General features: G+C 40.9%; 1 protein-coding gene across 1 annotated transcript in view; it reads right to left on the bottom strand.

Annotated features, from left to right (window-relative positions):
- LOC126198416 (probable E3 ubiquitin-protein ligase HERC1) overlaps positions 1-25,435 on the bottom strand; it is a 747,204-nt gene that overhangs the window by 545,489 nt on the left and 176,280 nt on the right. Inside the window, exon 14 of the mRNA XM_049934719.1 lies at positions 17,542-17,697. Within this exon, the coding sequence (XP_049790676.1) occupies positions 17,542-17,697 (156 nt within the window). The remainder of the gene's footprint in view (positions 1-17,541; positions 17,698-25,435) is intronic.

Below are 25,435 nucleotides of genomic sequence, written 5' to 3'. Positions count from 1 at the left end.
TAGTTAATACTTGCATTATAGGATGAAATTAGTGATTGTTTTGTAACTTAAATTCTATTGTTGATGTAAAAACAAATATAAATTCTGTACTAATTATAAACATTTGGAGGAACAACTAATAGTATTCTTGAAGGATCTATTTGGTTCTATTCGAAAACATGCTAGCAAAGCCAGCCCTTAATTAATTCCAAAGTAATTAACAGATGTGTCAAAAGTATTGTTTGCATAACGGTATGTGTTAATTTCATCATTTAAACAAATAATTTGGCCTTGTAGTAGAAGAAACTGTTAAAAAGAACCAATTTTTCGAAGTATTCAGTTAATTTAATGAGTTAAGTTTTAATTGAAATTTCTGTAAATTAAACATCAAGCAATGTGTAGTTTCAGCACCTATTATAGTGAGGATATATAAGGGCCCGATTTTTGGTCCGAAGACAGTCAGTCCACAGCTGAGTTCAAGAAACGTGTTGATTAGAATAACAACAATGCTTCAAATTAACTGTGAAATACGTGTTACACAATTAGGCCGTGTGTTAAAACAATGACAGTGTCTGCTCCATACATACCTTTGTATTCTTCAAGAACAGTGAACTTTGTGGTTAGGTTTTTACTGCTCGTAGATGTTCAATAGTAAACTATATTATGAGAAGGAAAGTTGCCACTCACCATATAGCGGAGATGCTGAGTCTCAGATAGGCACAACAAAAAGATTTTCTCACTTAAAGCTTTCAGCCAATGGCGTTTCTCAACAATACACACACATAAGTGCGCGCACACACACACACACACACACACACACACACACACACAAACGCAACTCACACATTGCAAGCAGCAGTACCAGTGCATTACAGGAGTGGCAACTGGGTGGGGGAAAGAAGGAGGCTGGGATGGGGAGGGGGGGAATAGTATGGTGGGGATGGTGGACAGTGAAGTGCTGCAGTTTGGGCGACAGGCCGGTGAGAGGTGGGGAAAGGGAAGTAGTGAAAAAGGAAACACACAGAGAGAAAAAGAGAGAAATAAACAAAAAAACAAAAAAATAGAAAGAAAAAAAAACGACTTGGTGTGGTGGTGGAATGATGGCTGTGTAGTGCTGGGATGGGAGTAGGGAAGGGGCTGGATGGATGAGGACAGCAACTAACGAAGGTTGAGGTCAGGAGCGTTACGGGAACGTAGGCTGTATTGCAGGGTAAGTTCCCTCCTGTGCAATTCAGAAAAGCTGGTGTTGGCGGGAAGGATCCATATGGTACAGGCTGTGAAGCGGTCATTGAATTGAAGGATATATGTTTGGCAGCGTGTTCAGCAACAGGGTGGTCCTCCTGTTCCCTGGCCACAGTCTGTCGGTGGCCATTCACGCAGACAGACAGCTTGTTGGTTCTCCTCATGCCTACCCAGAATCCAGCACAGTGGTTGCAGCTTAGCTTGTAGACAACAAGACTGGTTTCACAGGTAGCCCTGCCTTTGATGAGATAGGTGATGTTAGTAACCGGACTGGAGTAGACGGTGGTGGGAGGATGTATGGGACAGGTCTTGCATCTAGGTCTATTACAGGGGGATGAGCCATGAGGTAAGGGATTGGGAGCAGGGGTTATGTAAGGATATATGAGTATATTGTGTAGGTTCAACAGGGCCATGACTTCCTAAAATCATGCCCTGAAATATGATCCATTCTGTCTGAAATTTTGCCCACCACATCTGGAGCAACTTTCTGTTGCCCTCCCAATCTCCACAATATCCTTATCAGATCCTATGTTCCTTCTGCACCCATCTCTCTACCCTTTGGCTCCTATCCCTGTGACTGTCCCTGCAGCAAGACTTGCCATATGTACCCTCCTACCACCCCCTATAACAGCCCTGTAACTGGCAAAACATATCCTAACAAAGGGACAGCGACCTGCATGCTCTACAACATGACATTCATGACCTCGGCGCCTGTTTCTCCACAAGCACCATATGAAATCTTCCATCACACACAAGTTTCTCAGTACTGCACAGGTGGGAAATAACACTACAACATGTCTTTGGTTCTCTCCACCCACCTGGCCTTCATTTACGTTAGTTTCTTCCATCTCAGCCTTACTTCGCAGTAACTACTCTTTGCTTCACTCTGTTTTAGTTTTGACATCTTTCACTGTCTTTCCCGTCTATTTCTCACTGCTGTTCTCCCACCTCTGTTACATACAATGCACTTAGTTTACACTCTTATTAACTTATGGGTGATGTTTAAGCAGTAATCTCTGTCTGCCTATTATCCTGTGTTCCACCTTTTAAGCTCTCGGGTTTTCAAATCTCATCCTATGCAGTCCCCAACAATCAGTCTTTCCTTCTCATCCTTATGGTAAGTCTCCCCTGACCTGCTGTTCTGGGTGACTTTCCCAATATCTACCCATTTCCTACACCTCTCCAGTCCTTTTCCTTCACTTCTCTTCCTTCTCTTTCAATCCTTCTGCCAGAATAAGGAGCCACTGGCTCTGAAAGCTTGCCAATTACAATAATCTTTTATGTGTGTGTTCTGTTACCGCTTGGTGAGTAGATTTTTTTATCTATCCAATTAAATAATTTTGTCAGTAATTGATTGTTTTTGTTGTTACATCAGAAGAAAACAATGAGGATTCCTTTTTCTTTGTTAATAATGAACATACTGACCAGTTACTTTATTTCAATAGGAAAATGTACATATGAAAAAACTTTAACTTTGGAAAATATAATATAACTGGATAGACATAAAAAATTTATTTCTCAAGTGGCAGCAGGAGAACTGCACATATAAATGTTGAGGAAATTTGCAAGTTTTGGAGGCAGTGGCTCCTTCTTCTGGCAAAAGGGTTAAGGGGAAGGAAGAGGAATTAAGAAAAAGGACTGACAAGATTTAAGAAATGGGGAGAGTTTGGAAAAGTCACCCAGAAACCTCAGATCAGTGAAGGCTGCCCAAATGGGATGAAAAGGAAAGACTGATTGTTGGGCACTGCAGCTGATGAGATTAGAAAATCTGAGAGGTCAGAGGTGGAAGATAGGGTAATAAGCAAGACAGAGGAAAGTTAAGGACATTGTCTGTGGTATAAGAGAGAGAGAGAGAGAGAGAGAGAGAGAGAGAGAGAGAGAGAGAGAGAGAGAGAGAGTGTGTGTGTGTGTGTGTAGGGGGGGGGGGGGATTTAAAAGGTCAGAAAATAAAAGATATGAAAAACCAAATGGGACTGAAGAAAGGAATAGTCACTGAGAAGAAATACTGAGACTGAAGAAATTACTGTAAACTAAGGACAGGTGAGGGGCGAGAAATGAAGACATGTCATAATGCCCACTGCCACCTGCGGAGTTCTGAGAAGCTAGTGTCCAGGGGAAGAGTACAGATGGCACATACAGTGGAATAGACACTGAGATCACAACACAACTATCATGTTATAGATCATGCTCTGCAACAGGATATTGTGTGCTGCCAGTGTACACCCTCTGTCTATGCCCATTCATCCTGACAACTTGGTGATAACCATACCACTCTAAAAGGCCAGACAGTGTTTACATAAGAGCTGGTACATGACATGTGTCATCCACAGTTGGCCCTCCTTTTTGTAGTGTATGTTTTGCCATATACACAGCTGGTATAGGTGGTGGTATGAGAGTGCATAGGGCAAGTCTTACAGTGGGGACAATCACAGGGGTAAGAGCCATAGGGTTCAGAAATGGGTGCAGAAGGAGCACAGGGCATTGTCTGAGCAGGATTTTGCAGAGACTGGAGGGGGGGTGAAAAGCTTGTAGGTGTGATGGGAAAATAGATCTAATTTCAGGGCACAATTTTATGAAGTCATAGCCTTGTGTAAGTATCTGATTAATACATTCGAAACCAGGATAGTAATGAGTGACAAGAGGTGTATTGCCAAGCTGTTTTTGAAGGAATCAGCAGGAGCAGGATTAGATGTAAGGGCCGGAAATTCCGCTTCTGAATGAGCTCACCTCGGCCTTCACTGGACGTAATTACCCCACTAGCCTCAGCAACTTTTCCAAACTTTATCCATTTCCTTAACCTCATTAGTACTTTTTCTTTATCCCTCTTACTTCGCTTTCAACCCTCCTGCCAGGAGGAGGAGCCACTGGCTCCAAAAGCTTGCAAACAATGCCTATGAATTGCAATGGACATACAAGTTTGTGAAAGTTTATATGTTGTAGATAATGTGCAAATCTTTCTTCATTCACATACACTATTTGCTCACATAACCTGAACACACATGGCAACCAAGAGTTGATGTAAACTTATTTGTAACTTTTATATAAGTAATCATGTAACTAGACTGGAGTAATACTAAAGGAGCGTTCATAAAACATAAATTTGCTTAATTATGACTCTGAGCTCATCGTGTTGCCACTGTACTTACAATTGTAGATATTTGGTAATACATGCATATAATTTCAATATTAAACAGATTTTATCTGTCCACCAGACGTTTACTAACTTTCCATGCATTTTGTATCTGTTATGCCCTGGGTTTCATACAACTTTAATGATATTGTAAAAATCATAGGAAAAAAAGAGACACCTGATATGGACCTTAAACAAGAATTCAAAAGCAAAGGAGATGAAAGTGAATGACCAGACAAAAGAGTAAAAAAAAAAAAAAAAGAGACAAGAAACAAGAAAGGAGATGAAGATTAATTAGATTTGTTTGGGAAAAAAATTGCAAACAGTTACTCTTTATAGGGGCACCTGTAACAAATCTTGGCCTTTGCTGTTTCAGTTCGGCATGTGTCTACATAATTCCGATACTTGATTTTTTTTCCTTGTTACCTGCATATTATGGCTTAATCTCAAGCATAAAGTTTGTGTGTGTGTGTGTGTGTGTGTGTGTGTGTGTGTGTGTGTGTGTGTGTGTGTGTGTGTGTAACGTAACAGCCTTATATTTCAAATAGGAGTATATGAATCGAGAGATTTAGTCATACTCAATACACTATATATCTAAAAACAAAGATGTTTCCCTCTATTATATTCAATACACTATATCTTTCATTTTGTTATTTTATACTTATGTTTATTCCTTTCACAGTTGTCATTCACTATCTGAAAATATTTGGAATAATTAAATGTCCTCTAAATAACAAGTCAGTTGTGCTTTACAAAATTACGATGGTTTGGAATTTCATTAACACATTCTGTTAAAACAATAATTTCTCATCCAAGAAGAAAATCATTCATTCGTGTAATATAGTTTCATAAAACGAATCAATAGAGAGTTCTAGCAAAAACACTGTAAATGTGATTAATTACTGGAAATGTAAACAGTTCAGTAGATAATAATCTTTAACAGGGTTGGTAAGATAGTTGAATATATCTAATAATGTAACTTTAGGAGTGAAGTCTCTGTAACTGGAAGTAATTAAAATAGTGAAGCACTTCAGTACAAATTAGAATATCTAAAAAGTAATATTCAAAATGAATATTTTATCAAATTTTGCATACAAAATCAAATTATGATAAAAACCTGTGTTCAACATACTCATTTTATGGTAAAGCTTACTGCCATGCTCAAGTTTTCATGAACTTTTAATTTTTCGTTATAACTTTACAACCACAATTAATGTAAAAATGAATTTGGCATCATAGATTTTTACATTTCTATTTAAGGACTGGCGCACAGCCAAGCGGCGGTGGTTGTCAGTACATTTGTTGCAAAGGATTTGTCCAGAAAGTAATGTGATTGCATTGAATTATTATTATATTCTTTCTTTTCTCAGACGTTATGTCTGGTCAAGAATGGAAAGTGAAGCGGACCTTGATCAAGCGTGACTTCCTTTTAACTGTACGGTATATGTTACATTGCATTTAGGAACTTTCGGGTAATTGAACATGTATCAATAATTACAGATTTCTGTAGTTGTATATATAAGTTTGGATGTAGCTGTATTGCGTTGATGTACTGGTGGATATTGTGTGGTATGACTCCTGTAGTTGATAGTATAATTGGTATAATGTCAACTTTATCCTGATGCCACATGTCCTTGACTTCCTCAGCCAGTTGGATGTATTTTTCAATTTTTTCTCCTGTTTTCTTCTGTATATTTGTTGTATTGGGTATGGATATTTCGATTAGTTGTGTTAATTTCTTCTTTTTATTGGTGAGTATGATGTCAGGTTTGTTATGTGGTGTTGTTTTATCTGTTATAATGCTTCTGTTCCAGTATAATTTGTATTCATCATTCTCCAGTACATTTTGTGGTGCATACTTGTATGTGGGAACGTGTTGTTTTATAAGTTTATGTTGTAAAGCAAGCTGTTGATGTATTATTTTTGCTACATTGTCATGTCTTCTGGGGTATTATTATTATTATTATTATTATTATTAATCTGATAGGTTCAACAACTTAAAATTCTTCAAAGTATGAGCCTTCTACATCAATACATTTTTGACAGTGTGACTTCCATGTATCATAAGGTTACATATTCCTGACATTGTCAGTTTGGGGGCAATCTGCTATGGATTACCTTAGACCAGACATTTCAAGTAACTTCCATAATATGAATTTGACCCTCACTACCCCAACAGAAATAATGTCCATCATAAAATCTTTAAAATCAAAAACATCTAGTGGGTATGATGAAATATCAACAAAGTTAATTAAAGAATGTGATTCTGAGCTAAGTAACATATTAAGCTATCTGTGTAACCAGTCATTTATTAGTGGAATATTTCCTGAATGGCTGAAATATGCTGAAGTTAAGCCACTGTTTAAGAAGGGAGATAAAGAAATAGCATCAAATTTCCGTCCAATTTCACTGTTGCCAGCATTCTCAAAAATTTTCGAAAAAGTAATGTACAGTCGTCTTTATAACCATCTTATCTCAAATAACATAATGTCAAAGTCACAGTTTGGATTTCTAAAAGGTTCTGATATTGAGAAGGCTATCTACACTTACAGTGAAAATGTGCTTAATTCATTAGACAAAAAATTGCAGGCAACTGGTATATTTTGTGATCTGTCAAAGGCATTTGACTGTGTAAATCACAATATCCTTTTAAGTAAACTAGAATATTATAGTATAACAGGAAATGCTGCAAAATGGTTCAAATCTTATATCTCTGGCAGGAAACAAAGAGTGTTATTAGGAAAGAGACATGTATCAAGCTATCAGGCATCATCCAACTGGGAACTAATTACATGTGGGGTCCCACAAGGCTCCATTATGGGGCCCTTACTTTTTCTTGTGTATATCAATGACCTTTCATCAGTAACATTACCAGATGCCAAGTTTGTTTTGTTTGCCGATGATACAAACATTGCAATAAATAGCAAATCAAGTGTAGTCTTAGAAAGATCAGCCAATAAAATATTTGTGGACATTAATCACTGGTTCCTAGCCAATTCTTTGTCACTAAACTTTGAAAAAACACACGACATGCAGTTCAGAACTTGTAAGGGGTGTCCCAAGAGTATATGCCTAACATATGATGACAAGAAGATAGAAGAAGTGGACAGTGTTAAATTCTTGGGATTACAGCTTGATAATAAATTCAACTGGGAGGAGCACACCACAGAACTGCTGAAGCGTCTTAACAAATCTCTGTTTGCAATGCGAATTTTGTCAGACATAGGGGATATAAAAATGAAAAAGCTGGCACACTATGCTTACTTTCATTCCATAATGTCATATGGGATTATTTTTTGGGGTAATTCATCAAGCCAAGCTAAAGTTTTCCGGGCACAAAAACGTGCAGTGAGAGTTATATGTGGTGTGAACTCAAGAACATCCTGCAGAAGCCTGTTTAGGGAACTAGGGATACTAACTACTGCTTCCCAATATATTTATTCCTTAATGAAATTTGTCATTAAAAATATATCACTTTTTCAAACCAACAGCTTAATTCATGGAATCAATACTAGAAATAAGAATAATCTTCACAAGGATTTAAAGTCACTTAGTCTTGTACAAAAAGGTGTGCATTATTCAGAAACACACATTTTCAATAACTTGCCAGCAGCCATAAAAAGCTTAACAACCAATGAAATTCAGTTTAAGAGAAGCCTAAAGGATTTATTGGTGGCCAACTCCTTCTACTCCATTGATGAATTTCTTAGTAAAACCAACTGATTTGTATATAAGTACAACATAACTTCTGCACAATTTCAGTGCAGTAATGTGTTCATTGAAAATTTGTGTGTCTGTGTGTGTGTGTGTGTGTGTGTGTGTGTGTGTGTGTGTGTGTGTGTGTTAGTATAATCTAACTTCTGCACCATTTCAGTGCAGTAATGTGTTCATTGTAAATAAGTATTACAGTAGTTGTATTACCTTATAAATAAATAAAAACTTTTTTATTTTAAATTCAGTGCATTAGTATTTGTAAAATGACTCTTAGTGTTCATTAAAAAATGACGATCATTCCACTTGGGACCTGTGGAATGGTGCATTAGCTTATTTGTTTTGGTTGTAAATATTTGTCATGTATTGTTGTTTTTCTGACATGTTCCACATCCTAGAGGACCTCCTCACTATGGATCAATTGGAATGAAAGTAAATCTAATCTTATCTAATCTAATGATAACTAAAGCAACTTCACAAGTCAAGATCACTATAAAATCATTTTACTGGATGACCAGTTTCGACACAGCTATGCTGTCATCATCGGTTCTTATGCCTTTTTACATGTTGTACGGGAAATTTTAGAGCATACGATCCAATGATGACAGCATAGCTCTGTCAAAATTGGTCATCCCATAAAATGCTTTTTAGTGCTCTTGGCTTGTGAAGTTTTCTTCAGTCATCCTATCATAACCTATCTGGAACACATCAATTAGGATGCTCTTCAGAGAAGCCATCGAAGTAGCTTGCATGCTGACACCGGTCCGAGATACTTTTCTTTGGGGTCCCTTTTCAGCCAATGAAACACAAAAACATCCGCGGGGGCCAGGTCGAGACTGTAGAGTAGCTGCAGCACCATTGTCACATCAGTCCGTGTCAGGTAGGCGGTGACAACAAAGGTGGTGTGAGCTGGCATGTTGCCGTGGTGCAACTTCCATGAAGGGTGGAACTCCTTTCGGATGCAAGCAACCCTGTGATTTAGTCTCTGAAGCACTTCCTTGTAAAATTAGTGTTTTTTGGAGAGATATTTATACACACATATTGCAGTGGTATCCACAATTGTCCTTGTTTTGTTGTTGCTGGATACACTGAGCATGTACTAGTATAAGATGATCTATGGTTTGGGGGGGGGGCAAGCAATCATTGTGCATTGTGAATTCATTGGTGTGTCATCCAGCCACCCACAAGCAATATTACAATAACATGTTACATCATCATGTTGAAATGTGGCACATCCATCAGGGTATTCTAGTGTCAGCAATGACTGCAGGTCTGAACCACACATTTAGGCAATTACTGCATAATGTTGGTAAATCACAATGAGAAATACAATGGCTTTAGCAGCCAGTGATTAACATATTTTTGGTTCTCACACACCTATAGTTAATACGACTGGCAGTGGATATTGAATGGATACAAAGAAAAGCAGCACAAATGACCACAGATTTGTCCATCAATAGGAGGTATCATGAAGATGCTAAAAGAACTGAATTTGGGAGATATCATGAAGATGCTAAAAGAACTCAATTGGCAAACACATGCAGATAGACGCAAACTATCCCAAGAAAGCTACTTAGTGTGTTTCTAGAATCAACTTTAAGTGATTAATCCAGGAATTTATTACAACCTCTTATATACTGCACGGAGAGGGATCTCAAAGACAAGATTAGACTACATGCAACACGCACAGAGGCATTTAAGCAGTCATCCTTCCTGCTAACCATACTTGAAAGGAATGGGAAAAATCTGTAGTAACTGGTGCACTGGAAAGTACCCTCTGCCATACATTGCACAGTGGTTTGCAGAGTATAGATGTAGGTGATGCAGGTGTAAATGTTGATGAGCAATCTGTTCCTGAAATGATGCAGAAAGCACTCTACGGAGTGAGCGACTGGTGACTCGCAAAAAAGGAGTGGTTGCTCTTCGGATCCAAAATGTGTCTCTGGTGATATAAGTGAGAACAACACGGAATCTATGGCAGTCTGCTGCAACAGTATCCCATGCTGAATTAGTCACTGTGGCATAGGCCATTACAGTAAGAAACTTCCTTCAAGTTGCAGAAAAACATGCTGTAAGTAATGCATATGTATGTGTTTACATACCTTACAGTTTTTGTCATCCATGAAAAGAATAGAAAGTGCAGAATGACCAGCTCTTTATAATATAAGGTAATTGTATAGATAAAAAATCTACTCACCAAGCAACGGCAGAATACATACATAAAAGAAGGTTATAACTGGGCATGGAAGAACCCTGGAGATACTAAAAGGTATCAGATAGATTATATAATGGTAAAACAGAGATTTAGGAACCAAGTTTTAAATTGTAAGACATTTCCAGGGGCAGATGTGGACTCAGACCACAATCTATTGGTTATGAACTGTAGATTAAAACTGAAGAAATTGCAAAAAGGTGGGAATTTAAGGAGATGGGACGTGGATAAACTGACTAAACCAGAGGTTGTACAGAGTTTCAGGGAGAGCGTAAGGGAACAATTGACAAGAATGGGGGAAAGAAATACAGAAGAAGAATGGGTAGCTCTGAGGGATGAAGTAGTGAAGGCAGCAGAGGATCAAGTAGGTAAAAAGACTAGGGCTAATAGAAATCCTTGGGTGACAGAAGAAATATTTAATTTAATTGACGAAAGGAGAAAATTTAAAAATGCAGTAAATGAAGCAGGCAAAAAGGAATACAAACGTCTCAAAAATGAGATCGACAGGAAGTGCAAAATGGCTAAGCAGGCATGGCTAGAGGACAAATGTAAGGATATAGAGGCTTATCTCACTAGAGGTAAGATAGATATTGCCTACAGGAAAATTAGAGAGACCTTTGGAGAAAAGAGAACGACTTGTATGAATAGCAAGAGCTCAGATGTAAACCCAGTTCTAAGCAAAGAAGGGAAAGCAGAAAGGTGGAAAGTGTATATAGAGGGTCTATACAAGGGTGATGAACTCCTCCGCGTAGTCGAACATATAACACACGGCTACAACATGAACAAAGCCACAGGGGCCGTGTTCCTAGACATCGAAAAGGCTTTCGATCGTCTCTGGCACAACGGACTCATACGCAAACTAAGCGAAGCTGGTTTCCCGGACGGACTCGTACGTCTCATACACTCATATCTCACGAACAGATGTTTCAACACTAACGTGCAGGATAAACAATCAACACAACACGGTATCCAAGCTGGAGTACCCCAAGGAAGCATCCTAGGGCCCATCTTGTTTAACCTGTACATTAATGACTTCCCAGCGACACGAAACACGACGTTAGCCGTCTACGCGGATGACACAGCCATCCTCGCGCAAGACTGGAAACCGTCGAACATCAATTCACGAATACAGACAGCACTCAGAACAGCTGAGCCTTGGCTGGAGCGATGGCGTATTAAAGTAAACGTCGACAAGTGCGAAGCAGTTCTGTTCACACGCAGACCGAAACTACTGCGCAAACACCAACACTGTAGGCCGATAACACTACATACACGCCCAATACGTTTCCGAGAGAAAGTCAGATACCTTGGTGTCTGGCTGGACCGGAAACTTACATGGGGGGACCAAATTGAATACGTTGCCAACCGAGCGCACGCGAGGCTCAAACACCTCTACCCAATGCTCAACAGGGAAAGCACACTGAATAGGAGGGTGTCGAGGTCCTTATACACGACACTGATTAGACCTCTGATGACGTACGCAGCTCCCGTCTGGGGATATGCAGCTCCCACACGACTGCGCCGCCTGCAGATCATACAGAACAAGGTGCTACGAATCATTAGCAATGCTCCACGCTACACACGCACCATGGATCTTCACCGTGAATACCGCCTTGATACCCTCAAGGAAGTATTCAAGAAACACGCCACACGACTATACAGGAACTCGAGACACTCGAACAATCCGTTCATCCTCACTCTGGGAAACTACGATCACAACCACAGGTGGAAACACAAGCGGCCAAAGACACTGCTTGCTAGGGCATAACCACCTATGGTAAACTAACATACGCAAACAGCGACAAACGCCGGTAAGCCCCTGCATATCAGCAACACTGACTGGCAACTACCAGCTGCTATTAGAGCCGACCAACAGGCCACAGCAGGGACACCGACTAGCTCGCCCACAGACGCACGAACAATCTCCCAATACTCCCTCACACTGTGCCTCCGGTATATGACCATCGGACACAAGACCGATAACAAAACTAACTGTTGCAGGTTGCAGGACGCTGAACGAGGACTCTGTACCAGCGCCAGCCGCCGAGCAGCACAAACGCACGACATCAAGGTATCGACATGCATGATACCCACTACTAACAAAGCCTATCCTTGTACAACCTATCGCAGGCAGCAAGACAACCGCTACTGCTCTTGCCGCCCGACCTAACTTTCGCAGAGGTTTTTTTCCCTTGGCTCTTGCCTTGGCACTTTTTTTCCTCTGCCCTTCAAACCGCTACCCTTCGTCAGATTTCGACCAATCTATCTCCAGATGAGCGCGTATTAATGGTTAATCCTAACCAGACGTACGCAAACATCGCAGTACCCACATCCTGTGACACCTCACTTTAGTGAATACTAACCCTTATGCAGAGATGGCAGTAGACCTTTTGTGTTGGCCATCATGCCGGTGTGGGCATGGAGGGGCTCCACCTCTATTTAAAAGGTGATGTACTTGAGGACAATATTATGGAAATGGAAGAGGATGTAGATGAAGATGAAATGGGAGATATGATACTGTGTGAAGAGTTTGACAGAGCACTGAAAGACCTGAGTCGGAACAAGGCCCCGGGAGTAGACAACATTCCATTAGAACTTCTGACAGCCTTGTGAGAGCCAGTCCTGACAAAACTCTACCATCTGGTGAGCAAAATGTATGAGACAGGCCAAATACCCTCAGACTTCAAGAAGAATATAATAATTCCAATCCCAAAGAAAGCAGGCGTTGACGGATGTGAAAATTACCGAACTATCAGTTTAATAAGTCACAGCTGCAAAATACTAACGCAAATTCTTTACAGATGAATGGAAAAACTGGTAGAAGCGGACCTCGGGGAAGATCAGTTTGGATTCCGTAGAAATATGGGGACACGTGAGGCAATACTGACCCTATGACTTATCTTAGAAGCTAGATTAAGGAAAGGCAAACCTACATTTCTAGCATTTGTAGACTTAGAGAAAGCTTTTGACAATGTTGACTGGAATACTCTCTTTCAAATTCTGAAGGTGGCAGGAGTAAAATACAGGGGAAAGGCTATCTACAATTTGTACAGAAACCAGATGGCAGTTATAAGAGTCGAGGGACATGAAAGGGAAGCAGTGGTTGGGAAGGGAGTGAGACATGGTTGTAGCCTCTCCCCGATGTTATTCAATCTGTATATTGAGCAAGCAGTAAAGGAAACAAAAGAAAAATTCGGAGTAGGTATTAAACTCCATGGAGAAGAAATAAAAACTTTTTTATTGTTTGCCAATGACATTGTAATTCTGTCAGAGACAGCAAAGGACTTGGAAGAGCAGTTGAACGGAATGGACAGTGTCTTAAAAGGAAGATATAAGATGAACATCAACAAAAGCAAAACGAGGATAATGGAATGTAGTCGAATTAAGTCAGGTGATGATGAGGGAATTAGATTAGGAAATGAGACACTTAAAGCAGTAAAGGAGTTTTGCTATTTGGGGAGCAAAATCGAGTATAGATTTAAGTGTCAGGAAGTCGTTTCTGAAAGTATTTGTATGGAGTGTAGCCATGTATGGAAGTGAAACATGGACGATAACTAGTTTGGACAAGAAGAGAATAGAAGCTTTCGAAATGTGGTGCTACAGAAGAATGCTGAAGATTAGATGGGTAGATCACATAACTAATGAGGTGGTACTGAATAGGATTGGGGAGAAGAAGAGTTTGTGGCACAACTTGACGAGAAGAAGGGATTGGTTGGTAGGACATGTTCTGAGGCATCAAGTGATCACAAATTTAGTATTGGATGGCAGCATGGAGGGTAAAAATCGTAGAGGGAGACCAAGAGATGAATACACTAAGCAGATTCAGAAGGATGTAGGTTGCAGTAGGTACTGGGAGACGAAGAAGCTTACACAGGATAGGGTAGCATGGAGAGCTGCATCAAACCAGTCTCAGGACTGAAGACCACAACAACAACAACAACAACAACAACAACAGGGCAAGCTTTCGGAGCCAGAATGGTTGAAGGAGAAGGAAGAGGGGAGAAGGAAAAGGAGTGGAGAGCTCTACGAAAAGTAGTAGATGTTGTAAAAGTCACCCAGAACTGCGGGTCAGGGGACACTTACTGGATGGGATGCGAAGGAAAGACTCAGATCTTTATAATGCTGCATTAAAGCAGTAAAATCTCTCTCTCATCTTTTATTTCTGTTCTTGACATGAAAAGATAGTTTGCAAGGAGCATGCAGTAGCTCACATTGAAGCAAGAGAGCTGCAACAAACTGACTCGCAGAGCTACTTCTCCACCCTCCACTTCCCTAGCACTCATGACTCAGCACAGAGTGGCTCATAGGTGAAATAGCTCCTGCCAGCTCCCCATCATTTGCCAATCACTCATTGGTGTTGACTCCAAATGGTGTGTATTGCAGGGTGACTCTTGTGTCACCCTGTTCTTTGCTCTCTTGGCTCTTTCACTGATTCAGCTTGCAGCATTCCTGGCTCCTTCACTGGTTCAATTCACTGTTCGATCAATTCTCTCTTCAGACAGCATTCTCCACTTGAATTCAGGTCATCGTGAATATTGTTTATTATAAGAAAATGCAACAATGTGTATTTTTAAATTTTATACACATGTTAGTATGTATATAGATTACTAAGTACAAAGTGCATATATCTGTCCTCATTTTAAGTTTTTACTATTTAAAAAAGTGAATCTTAATAGTGAGTAAAATTTTTCCATATAATGTATTTTTCATTGTTTCAGGATATGTCAAGCACACAGCTTTTGCCTAGAAGACCATCATGTGATATGTGATATAATTTTACCAATAGGATTTAAAAAGAGGAAAAAGCTATTATTGCATGCAGAAATAACCTCTGGCTCGAAGAAGCTGAGCAGGATTGCATTCACTTGATGATTCTAGAGCAGACACAGGAGAAATCATTTCCCACGAATTGTCGTACTGATGTCTGTTTCCACTTCAGATGAAGTTCTCCTTCCAGAAAGTCGAAGTGAGTCTCAGTCTGTAGACAGCCTTCCACTGTCATTTGGATCCTAACGAGGTACTACTTTATTTATTTACTTATGTGATGCAGTCGTCTCAACTGATTTTCATTTGCAACAAATCTTAAGTAAATTTGCCAATGTTATAAAGCTGATCACATTAAATAAAATTATGTCATATACATAACATTTTTGAAAAAATTATAAACATTCTCTACCCAAATTATAGTTCACAAACACTTTAGTGCACAGTTATCTGATAAAACTAAATGATTTGCCTGCCGCAAAGGCAATGATGGGTGGACAACTATGAATAATATCAGTTTCTATGCACTCATGGCATAAATTGTAGATGAGAAGATTTAAAGCTGTACCTTCTTGAGTTGATACAGACCTGATGCATGGTGACTATTTTCATACGTCATATCATTGACTAGCACTAAAAGAAAGAACAGGGTCTTATAAAATGGGTGTGCTTCAGAATGAATTAGCAGCTCGTGAGTCATGCTCAGATGGCTCAGTTGGTAGAGCACTGGCCCACGAAAGCCAAAGATCCGAGATTTGAGTTCCAATGTGGCGCACAGTTTTAATCTGCCAGAAAATTTCAAGAGGTGCACTTGTTTTCAACTGCAACAAGACTGTTGTGCAAAACCGTCATCATTCAAAAGGTAATATAAAATCTACAATGAGGGAATTTAGAGTCTTCCTAAAACACATGTCATGCCAATGATATAACTCATAAAATTTTAAGTAAAACAATGGTATGAGCAAAGACTGCCACTCACCATAGGATAATGGCACTGAGCAATGGGCAGGTACTTAAACAAGAACTCGAGTACTGTACTGAGATTATGAACTTATGTTCTTCTTCATAACACAACAAAATCATACACAGTATAAATCTACTACTACATTCCCAAAATTAAAATTTTCTGATCGTTTACAACATTTTTTATGACTCCCATCAAATTTCCTACATTCACAATGTTAATTCGTACCCAATTTTCTGTCAACATATTTACAATTTTCCAGCAACTTATGCTTTACAAAACAATGTTCATGGAGCAAAAGGTGACATATTTGATGTAATATGACACTGGTATGGCATTGGCCTTTATGTAGTGTTTACAAACGTTATACGGTTAAGTTTCTTGACACTGGGGAATTTTACTCAACAGATCTGAATTGGTAAATATCAAAACAATTTGTGCTTTATCTCCTGCCACTACCATCCTCTACTTGGTGTGGTGGCTGATGGGAGTAACTAGGATCAATCAAATAATAACCGATCACAATAGTTTTCAGTCTCTGCTGTGCATGCCCAACTTTGTGATTGTCGCGATCACAATGACACCTTGAACACATGTTTCTTTGTTTGACCACTTGTGGCACTAGTTCACACCTTTGTGTTGCTCAAATGTTTCTGGTTTAAATAATGAAACACTGCACCATTTAAGTATTTTTTCATGCTTAGCAAAACTTATTTCAAGAATTTATTCTCATTGTCAAGTGCAAATATTTATGTAAGTTTTTTTTTTATGTTTAACATTGTGTGTGTGTGGAAGGGGGGGCTGGCCACTCGCACGCATGTGGTTTTCTGCATAATGGAGCATGCACAGTACCTTATAGCCTCAAAAAGATGACTAGATTGCAACAGACACAGTATGCAAACATCACCCAAAATACTTATGTAAACATCTGTGCTTGACAGTAAGAATAAATCCTCGAATAGTATCATGTTAACCATGAAAAGATACGTAACTGATGCAGTGTTTCATTATTTAAATAAAGAATTACACATTTCCAGGTTTTCCAAAAACTTTAATTATGACGAAAGAAATTAAATCAAATGTTTCGACTTCCCAGACAATTACCTGATCCATTTATGTCAGCAGATAAACATAGTATAAAATTCAGATTAACTTTTATCGGATGAATATTTTTATACCTATTATGTACATGTATCATACATAAACTAATAAAAAAAAAAAATGCAATGGGGTGGGATGCTACACGTAACTTTTACTGCTTAAAAAGTTAGCTATATTATCTCACTCCTGTGGCCCTACTGGGGTCTCTCTCTCTCTCTCTCTCTCTCTCTCTCTCTCTCTCTCTCTCTCTCTCTCTCTCTCTCTCACCCCCCCCCCTTTCTCTTTCTGTCCGCCCTGTCCAATTTACACATGCAAGCATGTGCCCCCCCCCCCCCACACACACACACAAAAATAAAAGAACTGGAGCAAATATACAACCATTGTGAGGCCAAAGTTCTATGAAAATAACAGAAAAGTTAAATGACTGTTAAAGTTTACCAGTTCCATGTTTTTCGAACCCATACAGCAGTATGCCAGTAGATGGTCTTGCAAAGATGAAAGCAGGTGCTTTAGATTAGGTATAGGTGTAGATTTATCTGATACGATTGGTTCCATTTCATCACTATTTTGAACCAATGCACTAAGATTTTCCAGCTGAAACAAACAGAAATAATCGAATATATAAGATATTATTGACACTAACATACTTACTAAAATAATTCTATTCAAATCTAATGAACCTGTAACAAATCCTACCAGATGAGTGCACACAACCAATAGCACATTTTTTAAGTATATATATTTCAAATAAACCAAGACATACATTGCAAATTATGAGACATAAAATCAGATTTTTACATTTTAGGAAAATGTATCCAGGGTGAAAACAGACTTTAGTAATGCAAATCATGGCAATGTAAAGAATGGTTAAAGTTCAATGAAATTTCAATGTTGTGACCACTAGAGATAAGAGTTATAGTTCAGATGGAGAATAATGGGAACATGAAGTAGCCATACCCTCTTTACAGAATAGTCATTTGGCATGATTTTGGGAACTACAAAAAACTTTAAAAAATTATAGCTGGAACAAGATTTAAAAGCCAGTCTTTGCAAATACATATCAAAAGACTCTCACTATTCCTCCCCCCCCCCCCCCCCCCCATTTCATTCACATTCACGACAACGTGAAGCCTTAAATTACTCACTGACACTACACAAATCAATAAAGAAAGGAGCAATTGTTTGACAAACAGTATGTTAAAGTCAAAATTCTCCATAAATTGAGAATCTTAAACTGCATACTTTTGGGGTAAGGAACTAGCACTCAAAAATTAATACTTATTTTTTAATAAATTATGAGCAGAACTGCTGACCAGTGCTTACCAGCTGGAAGCAAAATGTGAAGTACTGCCAACTGACACATATAAAATCAAAAGTGACACCCTACCCAGCTTTCAGAACTAACAGCTGCTTCCTTTGGCCCAGGAGGAGGACAGGTTGTGGAAGGTTAAACAGGAAGGATAGGTTATTCATACCCTAGGATAAGAGAGACTCACCTGTACTCAGGGATAGGTTATTCATACCGTAGGATGAGAGAGACTCACCTGTACTCCGTACAAGGATAGACAAAGATGATGTGAGAGGCATTAGAGATATCTCACTCGCCCCTCCAAGGAAGGAAGTAATAGTTCCAAATGCTACAATAGTGTTGTCACTTTTACTTTTGTGTGTCTTTTAGCGATACTGAAATTTTCACCTCCTGGTAGATCTCGCAAGTATTTCGGTTTCACAATTGTTTCCCTGACTGAAACTTCCTTTGATATAATTTTTTTACTGGCATGAACAAGTTATGCCTTATAGCAAACTGTTCAAGATAACAACCCTCAGCTTCACAGCAAACATTACAATGATGTATAAATTTTGCTGCACTCTCTCAAATATCCCTGCTGTCATTGAACAATGGGACAATGCACCTAGGTCTTTACCAATCAATCTCTTTCCGTCTGTAATGAAGTTTTCATACCCTAATAACTTCAGGTATCTATATAAGTAAATATCCACAGACCTTAGAGAAGGCAATCCCACTGGCAACAGGACAGAATCTTCCCTTCCAATCCAATCCAACAATGAGGGGATCTTGTGTGGGTCCTAATCCTCACACATTACCTTACTTCTTACTTTTTATCCTTATTCTTTAGCTTAGCTACATACTGAGTATCAAGATTCATGTAGTAATCGCTGGTTAAGTGTATTCAGTGGTAAAAATAAGCCTTGCATGCTGACAATATTTATTGGATTATCATTGTTGATTGTATTGCATGTACACTTGGTGTAATATCTGAATCTGTCTCAGTTGGTCAGCAGTACTCCTGATGGGTGCATTTTGATATCATCAGGATAAAATTGCATCTGTCTTGGGATTATCTTCAGTCTCATCTTTTGTATCATGTTTACAGTATAGCTGAAGTTTCAGTGTGAAGAAATTCATTGCGTTGTGGCATATGTGCTTTTTCTGAATCAAAGTGTAACTTTAACTGGTTTCAAGAGAAGGAACAATTCTAACAATAAACAACACATTTTGTGACCCATCATTAATTGTTGTTGATTAAATCCTTTATTGTTCATATCACAATATGCTACTGAAGGAACACAATTGACTGGCCAATTGGAGGAACAGATGTGGAGAGGAAAAAAAATGAAATGATCGTATGGCATTGTTGGCCGGGACGCCCCATGCGGGGAAGTTCGGCCGCCGTATTGCAAGTCCTTTTTAGTTGACGCCACTTCAGCGACTTGCGAGCCAATCATGATGAAATGATGATGAACACACAACACCCAGTCATCACGAGGCAGAGAAAATCTCTGACCCCGCCGGGAATCGAACCCGGGACCCCGTGCGCAGGAAGTAAGAATGCTACCGCAAGACCACGAGCTGCGGACTGTGGAGAGGAGGAGTAATGTAACACTGTCATTAATATCTTCACAGCATTGTTACAACCTCTTGTTCAGGTAATCACAAACACTAATAATAATAGGTCACGTGGAGGGTAAAGTATCAATTTAGAATTGTTGGAAGTACAATAAAGTAGTTGTTCTTCATTACATGGCAAGATGAGAGGTAGTCGAAGCCAGCAAGACAGCTCTTTAAACATAGAAAAAGTTGACAGCATCAACTGAAACACTACAGTGTAAAATTATCTTTCTCTCATACTTACAGGGGGGAGGGGGGCAAGTGGTCAAGTGTGTGAATGAGTAAAAAGTGTTTATACTATTTACACAAATAATAAATACTGTCGTTAAACATTAAACTGATAGAGGCTTCTTACACATTATCAGAGTCTATTTACCATACAGAAGACACACCAAGTAGCAGACAGACACAATTAAAAGACACTCACATATAGCTTTCAGCCACAACCTTCATCAGTAAAAGAGACACACACGAACCATTCACACACACATCATTTGGGATGCAAGCAGCAATTTGGAGGCAGTAGTACAGGGGACGGGGAAAGGATAGCAGTATATGAGTGGGGAGAGAGAAGAATGCTGTTTGATGGGGAGTGCAGGGACTAGCCTGCCAACAGGTGCAACGTCAGGAGGTTGTGGAGCAAAGAGGTGCGGAAAAAAGGAGCAAAAAAAGTGAAGAGCAGGGAAAGACAGGCAACTGCAAATAAACAGGGTGGGAGATCAAAATAGCGAAGAGATGATAGGACAGAGGGGGTGGAAACTGTTGGGTGGAGAGTGAGTGGAGAGTATGTTACCATAGGTTGAGTCCAGGATAATTACCGGAGTAGAGAATGTGTTGTAAGGTTAACTTGCATCTGCTCAGTTCAGAAAAGCTGGTGGTGGAGAGAAGGATCCAGATGGCTTGGGTAGTGAAGCAGCAATTGAAATCAAGTGTGTTATGTTCAGCTGTGTGCCGTGCCACAGGGCGGTCTACTTTGCTCTTGACCACAGTTTGGCAGTGGCAGTTCATCCTGGTGGACAACTGGTTGGTAGTCATATCAATATAAAAGCTGTCCAATTATTGCAGCAGAGCTGCCTAGCTGACTTTTTCAACTTGCCACATCCCCCACAACTCCCCACCAACCCTCCACCAAATCCAAATCCAGAGACAAAATAAACATTCGTGTAACACTGTTATTAACCTTTCCAACAAAAACCCTCAGCTCCACAGCAGTTTCAGTCCTATCCACAGGCCTCACTTTTGGCCCTACAACCAAATTTAACCATGCTGGATGTGTCAAAGACCTACCCTCCTTCTACCGATCCCTGCAATGGAAGCATTCCTTAGCCGCCAATCCCCCCAACCAAAAACACCCTAATTCCAACACTGAACTCTGCCTCTTCCAGTTCATACAACCATCCAACCCCTGATAATCACTTCCAGGAATTCCTTACCTCCAGCTTAGCCTCACCATCCTTCCCCAGGTCCCTTCTTCAGATCACCAACCTTCCAATAGAAGAAAGAATAGCCAAACACAACTTCAAAACAAATCATGACCTGTGATTCTTGAGTTTCTCCCGGCGTATTTGATAATCAAAATATCTACGGGTGTACTGCCGGTCTACAGTGTCCAACGGGCACAATATTTCGGTGATCATACATGTCGCCATCATCAGGTGAACTGACGGACTGAGCTCCTGTGAACGTGCCAGCACGGAGATCCGTACACTATGGCTGCTCAGGGGGAACTGGGTTCAGTCACGGCGGCGGCCGATTTAAATACCCTCCGCCCGCGGCACGCTCACTCCGCTGTCCGCGCCCCGCGCCACGGTCGCGCGGTGGAACAGATTGCGACGGCGTCTGAGATGACGTCAGTGTGATTGCTCTGTTCGCCGTGGTCGTCACAACTATACATTTGCTCGATTTACTCTTGATTAACCCAATCGCTGGTTCCCAAGCCTTGCTAAGATTATAGCCACAGCCAAAGCCACAGCCACAGACTTGCTCGGATACATCAGTCGAGTGTGCCGTGAACACTAGAGGCACACTCGACTGATGTATCCGAGCAAGTCGGCGGTCGCTGAACATTGTTTGTCGGAAAATCACGCTATGGAGTATGAACGCACGAGGATTCTGGTACAGACGTCGAGATACTGGGACAGCACCAATGACGACCTCATAAATCGTCACTGTGGCTATAATCTTAGCAAGGTTTGGGGAACCAGCGATTGGGTTAATCAAGAGTAAATCGAGCAAATGTATAGTTGTGATGACCACGGCGGACAGAGCAATCACACTGACGTCATCTCATACGCCGTCGCAATCTGTTCCACCGCGCGACCGTGGCGCGGGGTGCGGACGGCGGAGTGAGTGCGCTGCGGGCGGAGGGTATTTAAATCGGCCGCCGCCGCGACTGAACCCAGTTCCCCCTGAGCAGTCATAGTGTATGGATCTCCATGCCGGCACGTTCACAGGAGCTCAGTCCGTCAGTTCACCTGATGATGGCGACATGTATGATCGCCGAAATATTGTGCCCGTTGGACACTGTAGACCGGCAGTACACCCGTGGATATTTTAAATCATGACCTAATCATCCTACCTGCAGACAAAGGTTCCACCACTGTTGTTATGAATCGCAGAGGCTACCTGGAACAAGGCCCCCACCAATTATCTGACTCCTCCAGCTATGAACTCTGCTAGGGTGAACCCATCCCTGAAGTCCAACACAAACTCCAATCACTGCTTAAAGCCTTAGGCCCTTCCCAGAACATCTGCCCTGAATCCATTCCCTTCCTCACCCCTATGACATCCCGCACACCCAACTTCTACATCCACAAACCCAACAATGCTGGATGTACCACTGTGGCTGATTATTGTGGCCCTACTGAAAGAACTTCGGCCCTCACTGACCAACAACTCTAACCAATCGCTCATAATCTAGTCTCCCATAGCAAAGACACCAACTACTTCCTTCACCAACTCTCCACCATCCCCACCTCATAATCTCCTGGATCTCGACTCATCACTGTTGATGCCATCTCCCTGTACACCAACATACCTCTTGCTTGTGGCCTACCACTGTTGAACACTACCTTTCTCAACATCCTTCAGACTCCAAACCCACTACCTCATTCCTCAATACACCTTACTAACTTTATCCTACCCACACCTACTTCTCATTTGAAGGGAAGGTATATAAACAAATCCACAGCACAGCGTTGGGCACCCACGTAGCACCCTCATATGCCAACCTTCTTATTGACCATCTAGAGGAGATGTTCCTAGCCTCCCGAAACACAAAACCCCTAGTCTGGTACAGGATCACTGATAATACCTTCATGATCTGGACTCAGGGCCAAGACACCCTATTTTCTTTCCTTCACAATTTCAATACCTTCTCTCCCATCCACTTCACATGGTCCTCCTCAACCCAGCATGCCACCTTTCTAGATGTTGACCACCTCCTCTCTGATGGCTCCATCTGCACCTCTGTCCACATTAAACCCACCAACCACAAACATTACCTACATTCGGACAGCTGTCATCCCTTTCACACCAAAAATTCCATCTCATATGGCCTGGCTACGTGGGGATGGCAGATCTGCATTGACAAAAACTCCATTGCTCAGTATGCTGAGGGTTTTACCAAGGCCTTCACAGACAGCCACCATCCCCCACACAGTCGGCATGTGATCTCCTGTGCCATTTCCCCTCACACCACCAATCCTCCTACCCCCCCAAGCATCAGCCACAAATGAGTGTCCCCTTCATCATCCAGTACCACCCTGGTCTGGAACTACTAAACCACATCCTATGCCAGGGCTATGATTACCTATCATCGAGTCCTGAAATGGGAGACATCCTACCTGATATACTTCCCACCCCTCCTAAAATGGTGTTCCATCACCCATCCAACCTCCACAACAATCCTAGTCCACCCCTATGCCACTCCCAATCCCAATACCTTGCCACAAGGATTATATCATTGTGGAAGACACAGGTGCAAAACCTGCCCAATCCACCCACCCAGCACTTCCTATTTGAGTCCTGTCACAGATTTATCCTACCCCATCAGGGTGCAGGCCACCTGTGAAAGCAGCATTGTCATTTACCAGCTCTGCTGAACCACTGCACAGTTTTTTATATCACTATGATTACCAACCAGCTGACCACCAGGATGGAGGGCCACCGCCAAACTGTGGTCAAGAGCTAAGTAGACCATCCTGTGGCACAGCACCCAGCTGAACATAACACAGTTGACTTCAATTGCTGCTTCCCTACCCTAGCTATCTGGATCCTTCTCTCCACCACCAGCTTTTCTGAACTGCACAGATGGAAGTTATACTTACAACACATATTCCGCTCCCATAATTATTCCGGACTCAACCTATGGCAACATACTGTCCCCCACACTCTCCACCCAACAGTATCCATTCCCTCTGTCCTATCATCTCCTTCCCATTCTCATCTCCCCACTGTTTATTTGCAGCCCTCTGAAAACCCATTCACCCATCTTTCCCCACTCGTTTCCTTTTTTGTTCCTTTCTTCCCCATCTCCCTGTCCCACAATTTCCTGATGTTGTGCCTATTTGCAGGCTAGTCCCTGCACAATTCACCACACATCGTTCGTCTTTCTCCCCACCTGTATACTACTATGTCTTCCCCTTCCCCACCCCCTACAGACTACTGCTTGTATCCCATGTGATATTGCTTTCCGGCCCAAGATGCTGGAGTTGGCAGTTGTGTGTGCATGATGCAGGAATTGTGCTTGTCCGTGTGTGTGTGTGTGTGTGTGTGTGTGTGTGTGTGTGTGTGTGTGTTTTACTGACAAAGGCTGTGACTGAAAGCTACATGTTAGTGTCTTTTAATTATGGCTGTCTGCAACTTGACTTGTCTTCTTTTCGGTAAGTAGCAATCTGTATTTTCATACATTGTTGATATTCCTACCCGGAGTTTCCACTGTTTGATTATCAGAGTATGTAGTACAAAGAGACTGGAACAATAGAACAGGGAACCAGTTTGACATACAAAACAGCAAAGTTGCAAAATTCAGTTTTTTTTCTGTTTTTATGTAACTGATGACTAGTTTCAAGTTAACTCATTTTCAAATCAATGTATGTTATGTAGTATCCTCATTGCCACCGTAGAGTCTTGTACAATAAGGAAGCAAGGAAGAGGATGTTGTTATGGGTGGACGGTATCCTCTTTCTACAACACAAATGCACAGGTGGATTAATACGGTTCTTTATTTACTGGTATTGGAAACATTTACTTAACTGGAACAGAATCCATGTGTTGTGGTACAAGCTTATCAGTAATAATCCTCTTGCAGACATATTGGTAATCTGGCTATTACAAACTTTAGTCTCACTGCTGGTCCCGCTATAGTCACTAATCTGGTCGCTATGTACTGTCGTAGACTGAGTGAGTCAGTGAGGCCCT

Source organism: Schistocerca nitens, chromosome 8 (genome assembly GCF_023898315.1).
Source record: "Schistocerca nitens isolate TAMUIC-IGC-003100 chromosome 8, iqSchNite1.1, whole genome shotgun sequence".
Lineage (NCBI taxonomy): Eukaryota > Metazoa > Arthropoda > Insecta > Orthoptera > Acrididae > Schistocerca > Schistocerca nitens.
This window is presented reverse-complemented; position numbering and strand designations above follow the sequence as displayed.